Source organism: Carcharodon carcharias, chromosome 1 (assembly GCF_017639515.1).
Source record: "Carcharodon carcharias isolate sCarCar2 chromosome 1, sCarCar2.pri, whole genome shotgun sequence".
In the NCBI taxonomy this organism is placed as follows: Eukaryota; Metazoa; Chordata; class Chondrichthyes; order Lamniformes; family Lamnidae; genus Carcharodon; species Carcharodon carcharias.
Window position 1 is genome coordinate 42,932,728 of NC_054467.1, and position 18,805 is coordinate 42,951,532.

General features: G+C 38.7%; 1 protein-coding gene across 8 annotated transcripts in view; it reads right to left on the reverse strand.

The window, feature by feature from the left end:
- kiaa1109 (KIAA1109 ortholog) overlaps positions 1-18,805 on the reverse strand; it is a 527,093-nt gene that overhangs the window by 320,881 nt on the left and 187,407 nt on the right. For all 8 annotated transcript variants that reach the window (XR_005944164.1, XM_041196895.1, XM_041196846.1 and 5 more), the window contains exons 18-21: positions 13,670-13,776; positions 9,142-9,341; positions 5,819-6,049; positions 2,651-2,788 (exon numbers count right to left, since the gene is read on the reverse strand). Coding sequence is in view for 7 of the 8 variants with exons in the window: in XM_041196895.1 (XP_041052829.1) it covers positions 2,651-2,788; positions 5,819-6,049; positions 9,142-9,341; positions 13,670-13,776 (676 nt within the window). In the remaining variant the exon portion in view is untranslated. The remainder of the gene's footprint in view (positions 1-2,650; positions 2,789-5,818; positions 6,050-9,141; positions 9,342-13,669; positions 13,777-18,805) is intronic.

Below are 18,805 nucleotides of genomic sequence, written 5' to 3' on the forward strand. Positions count from 1 at the left end.
ATGGGGGCTATCACTTAGCCTTGCTTCACATGGTCTGTTGCAGATCTCCCACTCAAGACAGCTGCAGTCATATCATCATGAAGCAATTGCAGGATAACGATGCAGTTTCTTGGACATCCAAACCTTTGGAACACAATCCAGAGCCTTACAGTTTACTGAGTCAAATGCTTTGATCAGGTTGATGAATGCAGCAATGAAGAGTTCCTTTCTCAACATTTTTGTTGGATTTGTCTGGCAACAAAGAAAATGTCGGAGGTTCCTCTGGAAATTCTGAAGCCACACAGTGTCTCTGGGAGGACTTTTTCAACTACAGCAAGTAGGCAATTTAGGAAAAGTGTGTTAGGATTTTCTTTGTTATGGGCAAGAGGAAAATACCTCAATAGTTTCCACAGTATGACTTATCTCCCTTCATGAAGATTGTCCCATTCCTGAAGTTGTGGGGGAAGTTCTTTTTACTGCCAAACCCTTAGAGTGGGTGCATGGGGTCTCAACACAAGCAAAGGTCTGCCAGTTTTACTAAATAGCTATTGTCACTTTAATTGTATTCCTTTGGTTTTTCTTTCAACTATTTATAAATGAAGGCTCCACCAAAAATGAACTATACAAACTAACAAATTAGTTTATTAGTATCTAGCTGCTCAATAGGACACCCGCAAAACTTAAAATAAGCTTTCTGATGGAATGAAGCACATGAGCAACAGAGTAAAAGTGCACAAAAACTCCCTCAATTATACCATAAATAACCCAAGCTATAGAAAGCTAAATAAGGTTGTGAAAGATAAATTAATCTACAGCAAGCAGCAAAAAATCCTGGATGACTTCACACCATTTAGCACTAATAAATGTTCTCCCCAAAAGTATAATTTTAAACCCTCCAATTACTTTCACTTTAGAGTTTTATACAGAGTAATTCCATTGTAGCTAGAACTTTGAGTTCGTCACAGCAAATAGACATGTACTCTGAGATAGCGATAGATAAAGCTCTAAGGATATATCAAGAGAACAATGAGCAGCACCAGTTTTCAAGTTCAAATTCTCCCATTGATAGGATTATTCTGTCGCAGTTCAGGATAAAAATAGTCAAAATACTGTCATTTATTAAATGAAAGTTCTGGTTGAGAAAGGATGCAAGCTTGCATCAAAAGGATGCTTTATCACTGGACAAATATTCTTGCCAATCAAAAGGAATACAACAGTTTTCACTGGCAACACATGCTATACAATCCAACCTAATTGAAGTGTTCTGATAACCATGCTTGAATATAATCTGTAGCACCTAAAAAAAAGGGCAGCTTTTAACTTTGGCACATCCCTAAACCATTACAGCAATTATAGCAAAAAGTAACATTTAAAATAAAGATCTCACAAGCCTGAATATAGATGCAACAAACTCAAATTCCTGAAGCAAAACTAGTGAAGAATGCTCTGAAAAACAGCTTGCCATATATCTGTGTAGCGGTTGTAATATGCTTTCTCTCACATAATTCATTACAAATTTTAGACATCATGCCACATTGTTTATCCAAAAGAAATAATTACTCCCTTGATATTTGGTGGTTATTTTATTCATCTTTCTAAATTGGATTTATAAATTGTCGATTGTGAAATGCAAGATGCAAAATCTGGGAGGTTGATGGGTCCACTAGTGCTTCCAGTGCTAACCCTGCCAAAGCTGGCAGAGTCAGAGGGGGATCTTGCTTTACTTTCTCACACCACTAGAGGTACATGTGTGTCCAGGAATCTGGGAATCCCAGGTCAAGTTAGACAGCTTTTGGAAAGGGATTTGGAAGGGAAAGGTGATGCTTCCTCAACAGAACAAAATTTCATACAGCCAAACTAATCATACGATGGAAAAAAATCCAAGACCACGTCTCAGACCGCCAAGGTGAGTGTCTCAACCACAATTTGTTTTTTTATTCATTCATGGGATGTGGGCATCGCTGGCAAAGCCAGTATTTATTTCAATCCCTAACTGTCCTTGAGATGGTGAGCTGCCTTCTTGAACCGCTGCTCCATGTGGTGTAGCTACACCCATAGTGCAGTTAGGGAGTGAATTCCAGGATTTTGACCCAGTGACAGTGAAGGAACAGCGATATAACTCCAAGTCAGGATGCTGTGTGGCTTGGTGAGGAACTTCCAGGTGGTGGTGTTCCCTTGCCCTACTAGATGGTAGTGGTCATGAGTTTGGAAGGTCAGAACACCTCTTCCTTCTGGGTACACTGGCCAGCCTCTTAACATTGTGAGTGCAGCCCATTACCACAACCCCTTCTATATCAATAGTCTTGTAAGGAGCTAGCAGAAGTGCTGTCTTTTATAAAACTTGCATGCAAATCTAAATAAATCTTGGTGTACCAGGGTTCCATCCTTCTCCCAAAGCTACAGCAGAGAGCCAAAGATTTTCAACCTTGATGGTTTTATACCTTGTATCTTGATAGATCTTTCATGAATGGTAAAATAGTGTTTTTTTCCAATTGCACATGAGTTACATACATAGCCATAATGTTACATTCAGTCAGCCTTGCCTTCTCACTGACAGGAAAAGTTAAAATAATAGCTGAAGTAAAAGAAAATAGATTTTTAAACCTAGGAGGTCCAGAAATATAATAAATTACTATTACAGATGATATAGGAGTTGCTTTGGGCTTCTTACCGGGTAGCTGTCGCTCACAAAAACATAGACAGGTGACAATATAAGCTGTAGCATTGTCTCTTTGTATACCTTCTTCATTTCAAAACAAAGTTTCTCCAGAAATGCTGTTGGGCACTCTGAACCATCACTGCTGCAATGCTGAAATATATCACATTTGAGATCTTTTCAGATAAACTATTGAATAAATCCAAGCTATAATTTCTTAAACATGGACTATTATAACATGTGTCAGAGTTTAAATATTACAGTAGTAAGTTAACATAAAAATCCAGTTTTATAAAACTATAAATAGAAATGTTAACATAAACCTTCTATATGATCTAAGATTGTTACACGAGATTATATATGCAGACATTGAGCTAAGAGACAGAAGGAGTAAGATTGGGTTTATTCTTGAAATGTCACCCTCTACAGTCAATATGAATAAATTTGTTACAAGGGATGATAGTAGTGTATTCTACTAATTCATACAATGATTACATCAGTTCAGCATTCTGTTCAGACATTCCAAGTCTGTGTTCTAATCGCCACAGTAAGAAATGTATCATGTGATGTGATACGGAGGCATACATATTAAGATCTTTCTGGGTAATTGGAGCATCACAATTGATCACAGTATCCCCAGAACTGGGAGAGAAAAGAAACAGAAGTGAAAAATGAAAAATACTAGAAGATTGCTACTGGCTACAATACTATATCTTGGTACAATCTCTGAGGTACAAGTCAGGGGGTGGGGGGGGTGGGGGGAGAATGAAACAAGCCCCACAAGCAAAAAGATCCTACTAGCATCAATCCTTCCAATATTATACAAGTATATCACATAGCAGAACTGGAACTGACAGTCATTGAAACATTTGAGTCCCATACCATTTAACAAAAGTCAAAACATGACTGGGTGAAAGTGGGAGGGGAGAAAAGAAAAAGTACACACACACTAAGCATTAGATATAATTCTAGAGCAAAAAGTATTTTTGTTGAAGGGAAAATATAACATTGTCCCAGAACTGGCTGACAAATAGTTTAATTTCCTTTTATTTGCCTGATAGAGACAAAAAATGATTTCTTAAAAATTGATGCAATGTAACTGCTACCACAAAACAAACTGAAAAAAAATTACAAGCGCGTTACCACAAGGTGGGACAACGTTTTGGGGCATACACCAACTTGCAGTGGCATATCAACATACTGTACTGGTTCATATCCCACCCCTGCCCCACACTGCCTGATAAGTTTACAACACAAGCACGTTGTTGAGGGCTACCGGGTGACAGAAAACTGCGGGCACAGTCAAGATCTGCACCATAGTTCTGGTTTTTAAACATGCTGTGTCACAGTGTGGTGCAAAATAAGTGGAAAGCAAAATCGGCAGTCAAATAACTCAGACTTCTTCACACTTTCTAGTGGTTGGTCATCAGCCTGATCTCCTTCTTTAAGGATGGGATGGAAGAGTCTAAAAAAGGTAAGGAAAAGCAAAAGAACACATAGCTGAAATAGGCCTAAAAACCATACCACAGCATGATCTAAAATTCAGGTGAACAATGCAGTTGATCATAGATCCATATCAGCATTGATTTTTGTAAACTAAATGTAGATATGCCTATTGTTGCCTAGGTTCCTGGGCTGTTATGGGACACAAATTACTTTTGAAACTTTGATCACCAGCTTAGATACTCCAAGTACAGCAGGCTACCTGAATAGACACTTTCTTCTAATAGTGCAAGAAGGTTTACCATTTTGCATCCTTCAAAGATTATTCCACCAAATTAACTACTGTATTTTACGTGCTGTTTTGCTTTTCCTGCATGGGGAGGAGAATAATTAATACAGTTTTCAAAACACAATATTTAAAACGTACAAAGGGAGAGTCAGGGGCGAATGCAAGATTGCACTGCCACTCAAAACAGTGCTTTTGTGATATTCCTCAATGTTTGTGGAAACAGATGGCATTTTCCTGCAAAATTGGCAGAACATTTTATACATTTGCCTCTTGATTTAACCACAGTTTTATTTTATAAGCTAACTTTACATAGTTTGCTTGTCAACATATTGCTTTTGATGTTCTCTCATACTCAATTAGAATCTCTTTGAATGCGTAAAGCTGAGTTAAGTGTATTAAAAGGCTATAACATAATATGGTTAGATGTGATCAATTTAAGTCACATCACACATGTGCATATTCTGCATGCAAGTGAAACCATTCCAGTGGTAGCTACATCAAATAAGTAGGCTGATAAGTAGGCTTCTTCTTTCGTTCTTATATATTACAGATCAATACACTGGAAATAAAAGTTTTAAGAGATACTAAGCAACTATATTATCTAGCATGCAATATGCCGACATTATCCCAATCTCAAGTCCTGTTGTCAACATAAAATTATAAATAGGGCATTTTAATTTATTGCATTATGCTTGTTACATGGTTTTCTATTCATAAAATTGAAGAAGCAATCTGAGTTATTTCAAGTCATAAGACATCTGTTCCAAACGTTATACATGCTATAACGAACACGGAGGATTTGAGTGCATTGTAAGGCAATAAAGATTAGATCATAAGCTATGTACTGAACTGCTCAACATTTACTTACATCAACTGCGCCTAAGGTATGTCACTGCCTCAAGATGTATGCAGGGAAAACTATTACTATAATATTCAGTGAAATAAAATCTGGCATCACTACATTTCACATCACATTGCACTTCTGACCTCATTACATCTCAAATCATAGTTCACATGAAGGGGTATAAAATTATACATATGTTGTCTATTATAACTACTCGGTCCAGGGAAAGAAAATGGAATGTTAACACTCCAAGAAATTCACTTGGATATACTACACAGAAAGCAAACTTTTGGATATATTTCACAAAACAACCATTTTGAGATTTAATTTGCATTAATAACTTTGTGAACTTTACATTTTTTTTAGTTCAACCTAAGTGTGTTACGACTTAGTGGCACATAGCAGTCTATATATTAAAGTATATGCAATGCATTCTAAGCCATATTATTCTTTTATTAATTATGTAGTCTTGATAACATACTGTTTTAAACAAAATATGTACTGGAATGAATACTTCAGTTTCAAAAACAGTGATACAAATTGAAGATTCAACAACAGTTTGCTTCAAAGCACAAAGTGAATATCTTTTCTGTTCCAATTCACTCACCACTGGAAGTCTTCCGTGCACTTTGTACAAATTAATAAGAACAGAGATGTCCCATGGGCGGAGTGTAAGCGGGTGGACTTGCTTGCCTCCACTCTCTGCTTCCTTTTTCTCATTTTCTTCAACTCCAACCGCTGGCCATCCAGAACTAGAAGATGTTGATAATGACAGCACAGGGCTTGTGACCACTTCTTCAAAATCAGTATACATGTCATCTTCTCCAAAGTAGTTTTCCTTTGAAGATAACAGGACATAATGGACAACTGTCAGAAAAGTGCAACCAGTTACACTTAGCAGAATCAAGAGAGTAATTTTCCAACAACTGCTCGATAGCCTAATATATACAACCTTATCCCGTTTTAAGTAGCCCCAAATGGAGTAGTTTTGTTATTAAGTAGTTAAAAATTACTACCGATTTATTCATTTTAAGCGTTACCTACCCCATTATAAAGTATTTTGGAACTGGGTGCAAGCGTTTTTTTGTAGCTGTCTACGTAGTTACTGGCTGGGTGAATCAATGAAAGAAAATGGAAAGTGCTAGAAATACTCAGCAAGCCTGGCAGAATACCTGGAGAGAAAAACAGAGTCAACATTTAAAGTCAAATATGACTTCTTCAGAACCCAGTGTCATATTGGACTTGAAAGATTAACTCTGTTTTTCTCTCCACAGATGCTGCCAGGCCTGCTGAGTATTTCCCGCACTTTGTTATTATTTCAGATTTCCAGCATCCACAGTACTTTGCTTTTATTGAAATCAATGAAAAGGCTGTACCTCATTCTCTACTTTTTCCTCATTCTCTATTTTAGCTTAAGTTTTGGTCTCCCCTCAACCCCACCACCTTGCAACATGCTTGTCTTAATGACGGTCAAGAACACGTTCTTTTGGATCCATGCCATGGGCTCTGGAGCCCTCCGAAGCGCCTGATGGACATGAGTACAACAGTGAAGCAGAACACTGAGGAAGATAGTGCCAACTGAGCCCCCACCACATGGAGAATAGTTACGAACTCTGCAGGAAGAAGGGGGCTGAGGCAGAGAAGCCGTTCATATGAGGCAAACAAATGGGACCAGGGGAAAAATGAGCACCAGCAATCTGGTCATTTTAAGAGATGACACAAATTAACATGAGGGCGTATAGGGGAAACTGATTTCGCAAAAATATGCCAACCATATCTCGGGCATGTATTTTGTAGTTTTGTTTTAGAGCAATCAGGAAAAACAAAACCTGTTCTTTTTTGTTCTCTGCCACATCACTGGGAATGTAGAAGATTTATTTACATTGGGCCAACTCTTCCCCCAACTCCATTTGGCTCTGATGGAGTTCCCCACTGCACTCTGCATTACTTTGACAGACAGGATTTGAAGATCCCAGAAGAACCGTGCAGCAGCATCAGACTGAGAGAATCACCAGGCACAGCAACAATGCACTCAGCACTGCCATGCTTAGAAGATTCAGGCCATTGTGTTTTGTTTATTTCATGTTTATGATACCGACTGGAGCCAAAAATCTTGGGTTGGGAATGCACCTCCTGATATTACGTATATTTGAATGGGAAAACCTGTTTCGATATAAGTAGTTTCAATTTAAGCAGTAGTTTTCAGGAACGTATCTACTAGTTAGAGCGGGGCATTCCTGTATGCTCTCATTACTAAAATAAATTGCAATCTTGATCCAGGCGAAAAAAATTCAACATTCAAGTATTACAGATTTGGTTCTCCAAAGGTACCCTCTTGGGTTCAATGGCATTGGAGGCTCGAGTAAACAGAGTATTTTACTTCTATGTGAGTTAACACATGCTGATCTATCTAGACACAGCATAACCCTTAACCATAGCCACTGGAACTGGATATTTGCATCTCCAGCACATGTAGTTCTTGAATCTCTCCAAGGCTGAATCAAGCAAATACTTAGTGGGACGAGGTCTGATACAAATCAATAACTTGCTTTATTTCACAGCAAGGTGAATGTAACTGATAGTGGTTATAATCATGCATACTTAATTTTAACAGCACAACTCATCTTTGTATAATAATATAAAATTTTTAAAATCACGCAATGTCTTTTAATCATCCTCTTACTCAAAATAAAACATTGTTTAATTTCTTCTCCAGCACTTCTGATTTTCTGACCCTGCCTGAAGCTTTTAGTCCTCTCCAACTTCCAAGTCCAAAAAGCCTCTTAAACTGTCAGGCTTTTTTCAACTCTTTCACACTGGGATCATAGGATCTTTCAACGCAATGATTGTAAGCTATATTACAATTCCTCTTTCTTCAGATACCATGCCCCAAGAGGGCATTGGTGGCCATGGATTTCCATCACATCGGTCCATAATTATGCTTGGCAAAATACTGCAATGGTTTGCTGTTGCCTTCTGCAATATGACTGACCAGGAAACTCTCCTGCTCTTACCTTCTGCCATCAGGCATGTTGGAAAGATTTACAGACTGATAATCAACAAGTTTCAATGCACATTCCATGGCCATCAAGTCCTGAAGTGGGACTTGAACCCAGAGTTTCTGGTCCAGAGGCAGGGACACTGCCACTGCACCACAAGACCTCCCATTTTAACATTAACCAGCCAAACTAAAATTGCTTATCATTCATCCTCTGGAAAACAAAACATCTATTTAGCCTTGTCAAGGGGCCTTTTAAAACTTGAGAATATACTTTACTTTAAAAAAAAGCATTCAGATAACGGTTATTTTAGGGGGAAAATGGTCAAAAAATTCTGAAATCTGATAACAAGCCAATTTCTAATTATGCCTGCAATAGGATAATCATTAGCAGATAGTGAAACTTCAAGCACAACATGGTTGCTACTTAGTCACATGGCTTAGGTTTAATCAAGAAACAGCTAATAAGACACCTAAAGTTAAAGAACCAAGAGTTGCCATTTAAGTTTTCTTTGGGACTAAACTCTGATGGTTCATTCAGTTCATTTTGCATGGTATATCATGTTCATGATCATACTGAAATAATACTGCTGCAGAGTTATGCCTACAGTTTTAATTTTAAAAATTCACTATCATAAATGTGAGGAGTATCAGCAATGCTTAGTTACACTACTTACCTTCTTGCAACATTACTGCAACTATTGAAAGCATTTGACAGCACAGCAATCATGATTTAAAAGAATGCTAGCACTTGTCATCAAGTGTCACTGATGAGGTGCAAGACAATAGCCAGTGTTCATGTTACTGTAATCCAGTCACACCATTTGGGAGGGTAAAAAGCAAAGCAAATTCGCAGACTTAAAAATAATTTTGAAAATCTGTCTTAAACTGAACAGACATTTGAATTGGCATGAGAAATTAATAGTCTGTACCTTGATAGATAACAGCGCCTTCAGGAGTGGCCCATACAGAATGATTTGAGAATCTGGAGACATTTCTAGCTCCACATGTAGTTTATCAGGTGCAAGTTCACATGGATCAATACGCAACCTTTGTGAAACTGAAGGAGAATGCAATGTTCTTTCAGCAGCCTTCTGTGATGATCTTGATGTCAATTGCTGCATTTCAAATACTTTAAGAAGAAATGATATATTTTAAGAAAGTGTGTTCCAACATACATATAAGGTTACTGCCAAAACCAAACATTAACTTGCCAATAGATAATCTCTGCTACTCCTATTGATCTTTAATAATTTCCAAAATTCCACCACCTTCATTAACCAACCTGCAATACGTTGTGTGATGTGTATTCAACACAGCTACTTAAAATTAAGTTGCATTGTTTTTAATTTGAAAGTGTACCACAGTGTGCTGAAATACAGAAACAAATCTTTTGGCTCAAGTCTATTGGGGCATTTTTTTTCTCCAGAAACCACCTAGTCAATCCCCACTCGCCTGCTTTCTAACCATGCCTGTCAATATTCCTCTTTATTAAGTAAGTATCTAATTGTGTTTTTTTAAAATTACCAGAACCCTCTTCAATTGATTGTGTTAGAAAAATCCACTTTTTAACTATCCTTTGTGAAAAACATTTTTCTAAGCTCCCTCCTTTTCAGCTTTTGTAATTAGCCTCTCATTACAATCCAGATGACCAGTGCATCCTGGTTAGACCACACCTGGAGTACTGCAATCAGCTCCGGGCATCATGCCTTATGAAGGATATATCGGCCTTGGAAGGAGTGCAGCATAGATTTACGAGAATGATGCCTGGACTCCAAGGGATAAATACAAGGAGAGGTTAAACAAACTAGGGTCGTATTCCGTGAAATTTAGAAGGTTAATGGTTGATTTGAGAAAAGTTTCGAAGATATTAAGAAGGACAGATAGGATTGATTGGGGGAAACTATTTCCACTAGTTGGGAAGTCTAAGACTAGGGGGCACAGTCTTAAAGATTGGAGCTTCGCTTTTCAGGAATGAAATTAGGAAATACTTCTTCACCCAAAGTGTGGCAGAAGTTTGGAACTCTCTTCCGCAAACAGCAATTGATGCTAGGTCAGTTGTTACTTTTAAAACTGAGATTGGGGGATTTCTGTTGGCCAAAGGTATTAAAGAATATAGAGTAACTGCAGGAATATGGAGTTAAGTCACAGATAAGCCATGACCTCACTGAATGTTGGAACAGACTTGGGAGCTAAATGGCTCATCTCTATTACAAGTGAAAACAATTTATCACCACCTTCGACATTGAGGCTTTCAAGATTATGAAAGAGTATAATCAGGTCACACCTTAATCTTCAGAGCTCTGGTGAACAAAGCATAACTTCAAGTCTCTTTCATAACCTTACCCCTTACAAATCTATCACTATCTATCACTTTCATTACCTTCCTATAAAGGAGTATCCAAAGACCCAAAAGAATAGTATGACAAGAGCCATATTACGATCTTGTTCAAATTTAACATATTTCTTTTTATGTTCTCTATACCTTTAGATACAAAAACAAGGATTCCAATTTGCCTTTATGGCCACATCTTTTGTGCTGCTACTTTGTATAGAATCACAGAAACTTACAGCACAATAGACCATTCGGCCTGTCATGCTTATGCTGGCTTTTTGTAAGATTAGTCATAAACATCCCTTATCTTTGCTCCTTTTATCCATAACCTAACATGTTGCTCCTGCTTAAGTACCTGTCCAACTACCTTTTAAAATTATTTATAGAATCAGGTTCCACCACTTTTTCAGATCAAGTTTTCCAGATCATGACAACTATGATTGAAAAATTGGCTTCCAATCTCTCTTCAAGGTCAATGGTTTTAAATCTGTGACCTCTGGCTATTGACCTATTTGCCGGCGAAAATAGTTTTTCTCTATCTCTTCTATCAAAACCTCTCATCTTCTTGAAAACCTCTATTACGTCACTTCTTAACCTTCTCTCTTCCAGGGAGACTAATCCTACATTTTCCAACCTCCCCTCATAAGGTGTCCCATCCTTGAAAACATCCTGGCACATATGCATCATTATTTAGAGTGTGCATAGTCACAGAGCCAAGCAATAGCCTGGTCAGTGGCTAGGTGGAGTTCTTTAATCCTGTCTTCAAGTTTACTCAGTGGACACTCCTCAACAATGGAAGTCATTATTTGGATTGCCAGACAGCTGCAGCCTGGATGGTCATGTTGACCCCACTGATGTTGGGTGACTGCACAGAGGCCTTGGTCATTCTGGAAATGGTTTAAAAGGGTCCACTGGCGCCGTGTGAGATCAAAGCTCGGTGAACAAGTAGTAGGGTCTACAATGAGAAAGTGGTTTCTGGTGGATGTTTTCCTCTGCCAATCTTCCTGCCGTAGGTCCTCAGTCGGTACTTCTCGGCATTGTGGGTTGAACCATATGGGGTGGTGTGAGGGAAGGCATACTTACTGGTGGGTTTCAGTTCCAGTATCGTCCTAGTAATTTATTTTTTTTGCATCCCCTCCAGTGCATTTATATCCTGTGGCTTGTCCCCAGCTCTGTATACTCTGATCTTATTCATTAACCCAATGTATCTTATCAAATGCTTTTTGGAAATCTGGATGTATTACATCGACTTCATTACCCTTGCCTACTCTCTCTGTTATCTCTTCAAAGGACTCAATGAAGTTGGTCAATCAAGACTTCTCTCTTGAAATCCATGATGACTATTCATTTTTATACTTTTGGTTTCTTGATGTTTTTCTATTTTCTTCTTTAGCAGGGATTGCATTATTTTTCCTACTACTGATGTCAACAGGTCTATAGTTCCCTGGAAATGTTCTCTCACCCTTCTTAAATATAGCTATAATGTCAGCTGTCTGCCAGTCATCCGGCACTACACCTTTCTCTAATAAAATTATTAAATATCTGTAATAGTGTCTGTACTGTTTATTCTATAGATTCTTTTAGAATGCACAGATGCAATCCATCCAGTCCAGGGTTTCATCCTCTAAGTTTTATTAATTATTTAATATTTCTCTTCTTTGTATTTTAAATTTCTAGTCTCATCTTTCAATGCCAACACTATTGACTTTAAGGTTAGCAGTGAAGCAAAGGCACTAACTGCTGAACTCAAAGTAAAGCTTGCTGAGAGACAGCCAGCACTGTGGCGAGAACCTTACCTCTCTCACCATGCAACTGACTATAGCATTCTTTAATGGGAATTTCCAGCGTGAAGCTGCAGTGATGTCATCAAGCTGTTCAAGCAGCCAATCATAAAGAATTCTCACAGACAGCCAACCAGGAAATGAAAAGCACTAAAAATTTTACATAGAGCAAAGTAAAGTTGGGAAATACATGAGGCGAATGTAAAAACTGAAATGTCATGAAAAAGCTGGTGAAGAGACAATGGACAAAAGTGACCATCTCCTTTGCTGCAAACTTTTATGGTTCTAGAAACATCAGCTAGAATCCAGAACAACATGCAAAACATCATATCGGAGGTATAAATAGTTCAATGAATCAATTACGCACCTGCCTCCCCTTTCTAATTAACCCACCAGTGAGAAGCACAAAACAATGCAAACAAGTGTCATAAACATAAGATTGTCATTATTAAATCCAAAAAGGGATTCATCGCTGCTCATAGTAGTGAGATATGGAACTTGCTACTACATGGAATGGTTGAGGCAAATAGCATAGAAGCATGTAGATAAGTACAAAAGAGAGGAAGGACTAAAAGGATATATTAAGAGGGTGAGTTGAAGTTAATAGGGAGGGAGGAGGTACTTTGTGGAGCATAAAACAAAATAACCTGTTTCTATGCTGTATGCAAATGCAATTCCATCTAGTTTACTTGAAAAGGAAAACTGTAGGTAGAACTGTGGGGAAAAAGCAAGGGTGTGAAACAGCTTACACAGATATATGCGGCTAAATGGCCTCCCTTTCAGTTCGGTATGTTTCTAGGACTGTTCAGGCATTTCACACGTGCAAAGGAACAGGAGAATTTGTCACTGTTCGTACCTCTGATGATAGCTGAAACCTCTCTGTTGACTGAAACTTGCATAAATTGATATTTTCCATAAAAGTACTCACTACTAAACCTATAATACATGTGCACACTTCAAGTGAGAAATCAGGAGTCAACTTGAAAAAGGTCAACCACCAATTTAATTATAAATAATTTAGGCAGTATGACATGTCAAAAACACTTACTCATCATGTTTTTATGTGAATAGCCAAAATAATATTATAGCCATATAATAATGCCGAACATTTGAATGTCAATTGAAAATTTCAAAGCAGACGTCGATAGATTTTTGTTAGGCAAGGGTATTAAGGAATATGGAAGTAAGGCGGACATAATGGAGTTCAGATACAGATCAGCCATGATCGAGCTGAATGACCAAACAGACTCGAGGGGCTAAATGGCCCACTCCTGTTCCAATATTCCTCACACCTTTTGGAAGGAGCAAAGGAATAAATAAAAGAATGAATGAATTGCTTCTTACTGCTTTGCTTCAACTGTTCATCAGCTTTCTGAGGGTAGATGGGATGCCATGTATAGTCAATGCAGAGTAGGATATTTGGAACAGACCAGCACTCAATCCAATCAACCCTATAAATAAGAAAAGAAGCAACGTCTTAGGCAAAGATTTATAATTACAAACAAATATCAAATTAAGTGCAACTTTTTAAGAAGTTCACATTTACAAAAATATTTAGCATATTAAAATAAAAATACCAGTACTTGTTCATCTACCCGGGAATTGCTCACAGGTAGTATGCGTGCCTGGAAGTTAAAAATAGACTTATATTTGTATACCATCTTATCATCTGTTTGAGAAACGTCAATGTGCTCAAAAAATTACTTCCCAAGCACAATCTTGATTGTTATATAGATTAGTGTGCACAAGACTCTATTAAATAATAATGAAAGGAATGACAAAATCATCTTGTTGAGGAAGGAATGTTGACCAGGTTGCTGGGAGAACTTCCTGCTCTTTTGAAGAACATTATGAGTTTTTTTTTAGCTTCCGCCCAGTAAGCAATCCAGGCCTCAGTTTAACCTTTCATCCAACATATTGGATATTTGATACAGACCAGCAGCTCTCAATCAATCCTAAATAAACAAACACATAAAAGTGCCCGCAGAGAAAGTGGGTACGTTGGTTTTGATCTTCCATAAATCACTAGATTCTAGAACAATCCCTGTGGATCAGAAAGTAGAAGATGTAACCTTCATGTTCAAGAAAAGGGAAGAAGACAGGGAACAGTTAGCGTGACATCAGTAGTACGGAAAATGCTAGAATCTATTTTTTTAATATTTGTTCAAGGGATGTGGGCAGCATTTATTCGGAGAGCATTTTAAGAGCCAACCACATAGGCCAGACCCAGGTAAGAATGGCAGATTTCCCTCCATGAAGGGCATTAGTGAACCAGACAGGTTTTTACGACAATCGGCAATGGTTTAGTTCTCATCATTAGACTTTCTATTGAATTCAAATTTCACCATCTGCCATGGTGGGATTTGAACCTGGGTCCCCAGAGCATTACGCTGGGTCTCTGGAATACCACAGCAGTGACAATGCCACTAGACCACCACCTCCCCTCCTTTTGATAAGATGCCATACAATGGGTTGTTACACTACGGAAAGGTTCAGGGATTGAGGTAATATATGAGTATTGATGATTTTTTTCTATCCGTTAGCCAATCAAATTACTGGAGTGCCACAAGGCCCTGTGCTTGAGCCTCAGCAATATACAATCTATTCCAATGGCTTAGATGAAGGGCCCGAGTGCAATATACCCAAGTTTGCTAATAATACAAAGCCAAGTGGGGAAGAAAGCTGTGAAGAGGACTAAAGAGTCTGCAAAGGGATGCACTGGGCAAGATGATGACAAATGCTGAGTATAATTTCAGAAGTGTGAAACTACCCACTTCAATAAGAAGGATAGGACATCAGAATATCTCTTTAAAAAGCTGAGGGATGAGGTAATGTTAGTATTCAGAAGGATTTGGGTGCTCTGGTGTACAAATCACAGAAAATTAACATGCAAGTGCAATTGGGGAGGCAAAAGGTATGTTGGTCTTTATGGCAAGAGGATGCGAGTATAAGAGTAAGAATGCCTTTCTACAATTATATGGGGCTTTGGTGAGATGACAACTTGACTACTGGATAAAGTTTTTAGTCTCTTTAGAAGAAACATGCAATGAAGATTCACTGATTTGATTCCTGAGGTGAGGGGACTGTCCTGTGACGAGAGATTGAGTAGAATGGGCCTATATTCCCTGAAGTTCAGAAGACTGAGAAGTGATTTAATTGAAATTTATGAAATTCTTAGAGGACTTGATATTGTAGGTGTGGAAAGGCTGTTCCCCCTGACTAGATAGTCTAGCACTAGGGGTCATAGTTAGGGATCAGCTGTTTAGAACAGAGATGAGGAGAATGTTTGTTACTTAGAGGGCTGTAGATGCTCAATCATCAATTATATTTAGGACTGAATGATAGATTTTTGAGCACCAAGAGAATCAAAGGAAACTAGAGTTGATGTAAAGGTTCAGCCAGGATCTGGTAAACACCTGAGGGGGCTCAATGGGGTGCATGACCTACTCCTGCACCCATTTCTTAGGTTCTTATGTGTCTGTAAATATACAGCACTCCTTCAGAATTCACTGGAGAATCAGTCCAGATTATGAACTAAATACTGGATTGAAATGTTTAGTTTCTAATCTGACATTACAAATTTCAAGTCTGCCTTAGAAATTCTCTGGAATAAAGTAGTGTTTACCTTTCCTGTATGTAGTCTGTATACTTTGCTTTCAAGAACTTACCTGTATGGCCCAAAATCTAGCAAACCTAGTCTGCAAAAAACTGATCCCCTTGCGATTTGAACTGGGTATTATGTCTTTTTGTACATGCCCTCAAGTGTGCTTCTCCCATCTTCTTAAAGGAGGACTGCACCACTCGAGGCAAGGCCAGGTCTGGATCATCAAACTGCTTTATTTCACAGGTAGGAAGTGAACATAGGAAGTAATTGTCAAAGAAAATTCTACTTATTAATTCTATCTTACTTTGCTCCTCAAAAAATGAAAATACACCATGCACCTGGGCCCTTTTGTTCTGGCATAACTTTCTCTATTGTTAACTTTTAACCACAAGTCCTGACTGCTTGCAATTCTTGCTTGCAGCTCCAGGCCTCAAGCCTCATCTCATAGACCGTTTATTCAAAACAAAGATACCTCCCAAACACAGGCTTTCCAATTCTTTGTTAATTTTAATTGTATTCAGTAGAGGGCAATGTCTCTGACAACATCCTGTGTAGGGATTAACAAACAATCCTGTCAATCAAATTGACCAGACCCTTACCCCCATAAGTATATTCTCATATGTATCTCATGTTGTGCCCACAAAAATAAAACTAACCCCTGCACAATGCAGGTGAACATTAGTCAGACACCCACAACAAGATAACAAACTGCTTAATGTCCTAAGTCATCTTGGCTATGGGCCGGGAATGTGACAATTGATGCTCTTTGTGTTAGTTTGAAATACGAACATAGGAAATAAGAGCAGAAGTAAGCCTGATCCGCCATTCAGTAAGATCATGGCTGAACTGTTTATGTTTCGAGTTCCACATTCCCATCTAACCCCACCCCTGATAACTTTTGAATCCCTTGCCCAACAAGAATTTATCTACCTCTGCGTTAAAAATAATCAGTGACCCCACCTCTACCACCTTCTGAGGAAGAGAGTTCCACAACCCTCCAAGAGAAAAAATTTCTCCTCATCTCTGTCCAATAAGAGCGACCTCTAATTTTAAAATAGTACCTCCTGGTCCTGGACACATCCATAAGAGGAAGCATCCTTTCCATGTCCACTTTGTCAAGATCATTCAGGATCTTATACACTTCAATCAGTCACCCCTCATTGTTCTAAACTCCAGTGGAAACAAGCCCAGCCTGTCCAACCTATCCTCATAAGACAACCCCTTTTTCATTCCAGGTATCAATCTAGTAAACTTCTTCAATTGCCTCCAATACACTTACATCCTTCCTTAAATAAGGAGACAAAAATTGCATCCAGTATTCGAGATGTGGTCTCACCAATGCCCTGTATAACTGAAGCATAACATCCTTAGTTTTATGTTCAATTCCTCTTGTAATAAAAGATAGCATTCCATTAGCCTTCTTGATTACATGCTGTACTTACATTCTAACTTTTTGTGACTCATGCACTAGGCCACCTTGATCTCTCTGTACCTCAGAATTCTGCAGCTGTTCTCCATTTAAGTAATACTCTGCTTTTTTATTCTTCCTGCCAAAGTGAACAACTTCAAGTTTTCCCACATTATAATCCATCTGCCAGATCTTTGCCCATTCACTCAACCTATTTCCATCTTCAACCTCATGTCCTCTTCATAACCCTACTTTCATACCTATCTTTGTGTCATCTGCAAACTTAGCTACCATGCCTTCACTTCCCTCAACTAAGTCAATGATGTAAATTGTAAAAAATTGAGGCCCCAGCACAGGCCCCCTGTGACTCCACTTGTCACATCCTGCCAATCAGTCAAAGACCCATTTATGCATACTCGCTGCTTTCTGCCAGCCAATCTTCTATCCTGCTAATATAATACTGCAAATGCTGGAAATCTGAAACGAAAACAAAAAATGCTGGAAAAACTCAGCAGGTCTGACAGCATCTGTGGAGAGAGAGACAGGGATAACGTTTTGATTCTGTATTACTCTTCTTCAGATCTAAAGGGAGGTAGCGATGTGGTGAAATATATACTCATTAAGCGGGGTGGAATCAGCGAAGCTGGATAAAAGGCCAGCGATAGGTGGAGGCAAAGGAGAGATGGCAAAAGATGTCATAAACAAAAGGTCAAAGAGTTGTTAATGGTGGTGGTACTGGCTAAATGAGGTGCCAATCGTGACATTAAGAAAGCAGAATGTGATGATGGCAGGTAAGCAGTCTGGAAAGTGACAGATGGTCCTAGTCGGGATGGGGTGGGGGGAGGGTACGGTGGTGGGAAGAAAGGTCGAAAATAGGCTAAAAGCTGGGGATACAAAAATGAATGAAAATGGAAATAAATTTTAAAAATAATAATGAAAATAAGTGGGAAAATGTTTTTTCAAAAATTAATTAAAAATTTTAAAAATTAAAATGGATATGGAAAAAAGGGGGATGAAAAAGTGGGGTGGGGATGGAGAAGAGTGTTCATGCGCTGAAGTTGTTGAACTCAGTGTTAAGTGTGAAAGGCTGTGAAGTGCCTAATCGGAAGATGAGGTGCTGTTCCTCCAATTTGTGTTGAGCTTCACTGGAACATTGGAGCAGGCCAAGGACAGACATGTGGGCATGAGAACAGGATGGACCCCTACCGTGTCCAACCCATCTCCCGCACCTCTTCCCTCACACCTTCTTCTCTCTCCCAGATCCATAATAGGGTCCCCCTTGTCCTCACTTTTAACCCCACCAGCCTCCGCATTCAAAGGATCATCCTCTGCCATTTCCGCCAACTCCAGCATGATGCCACCACCAAACACATCTTCCCCTCACCCGCCCTGTCGGCATTCCATAGGGGCTGTTCCCTCCAGGACACCCTAGTTTACTCCTCCATCACCCCCAATACCTCAACCCCCT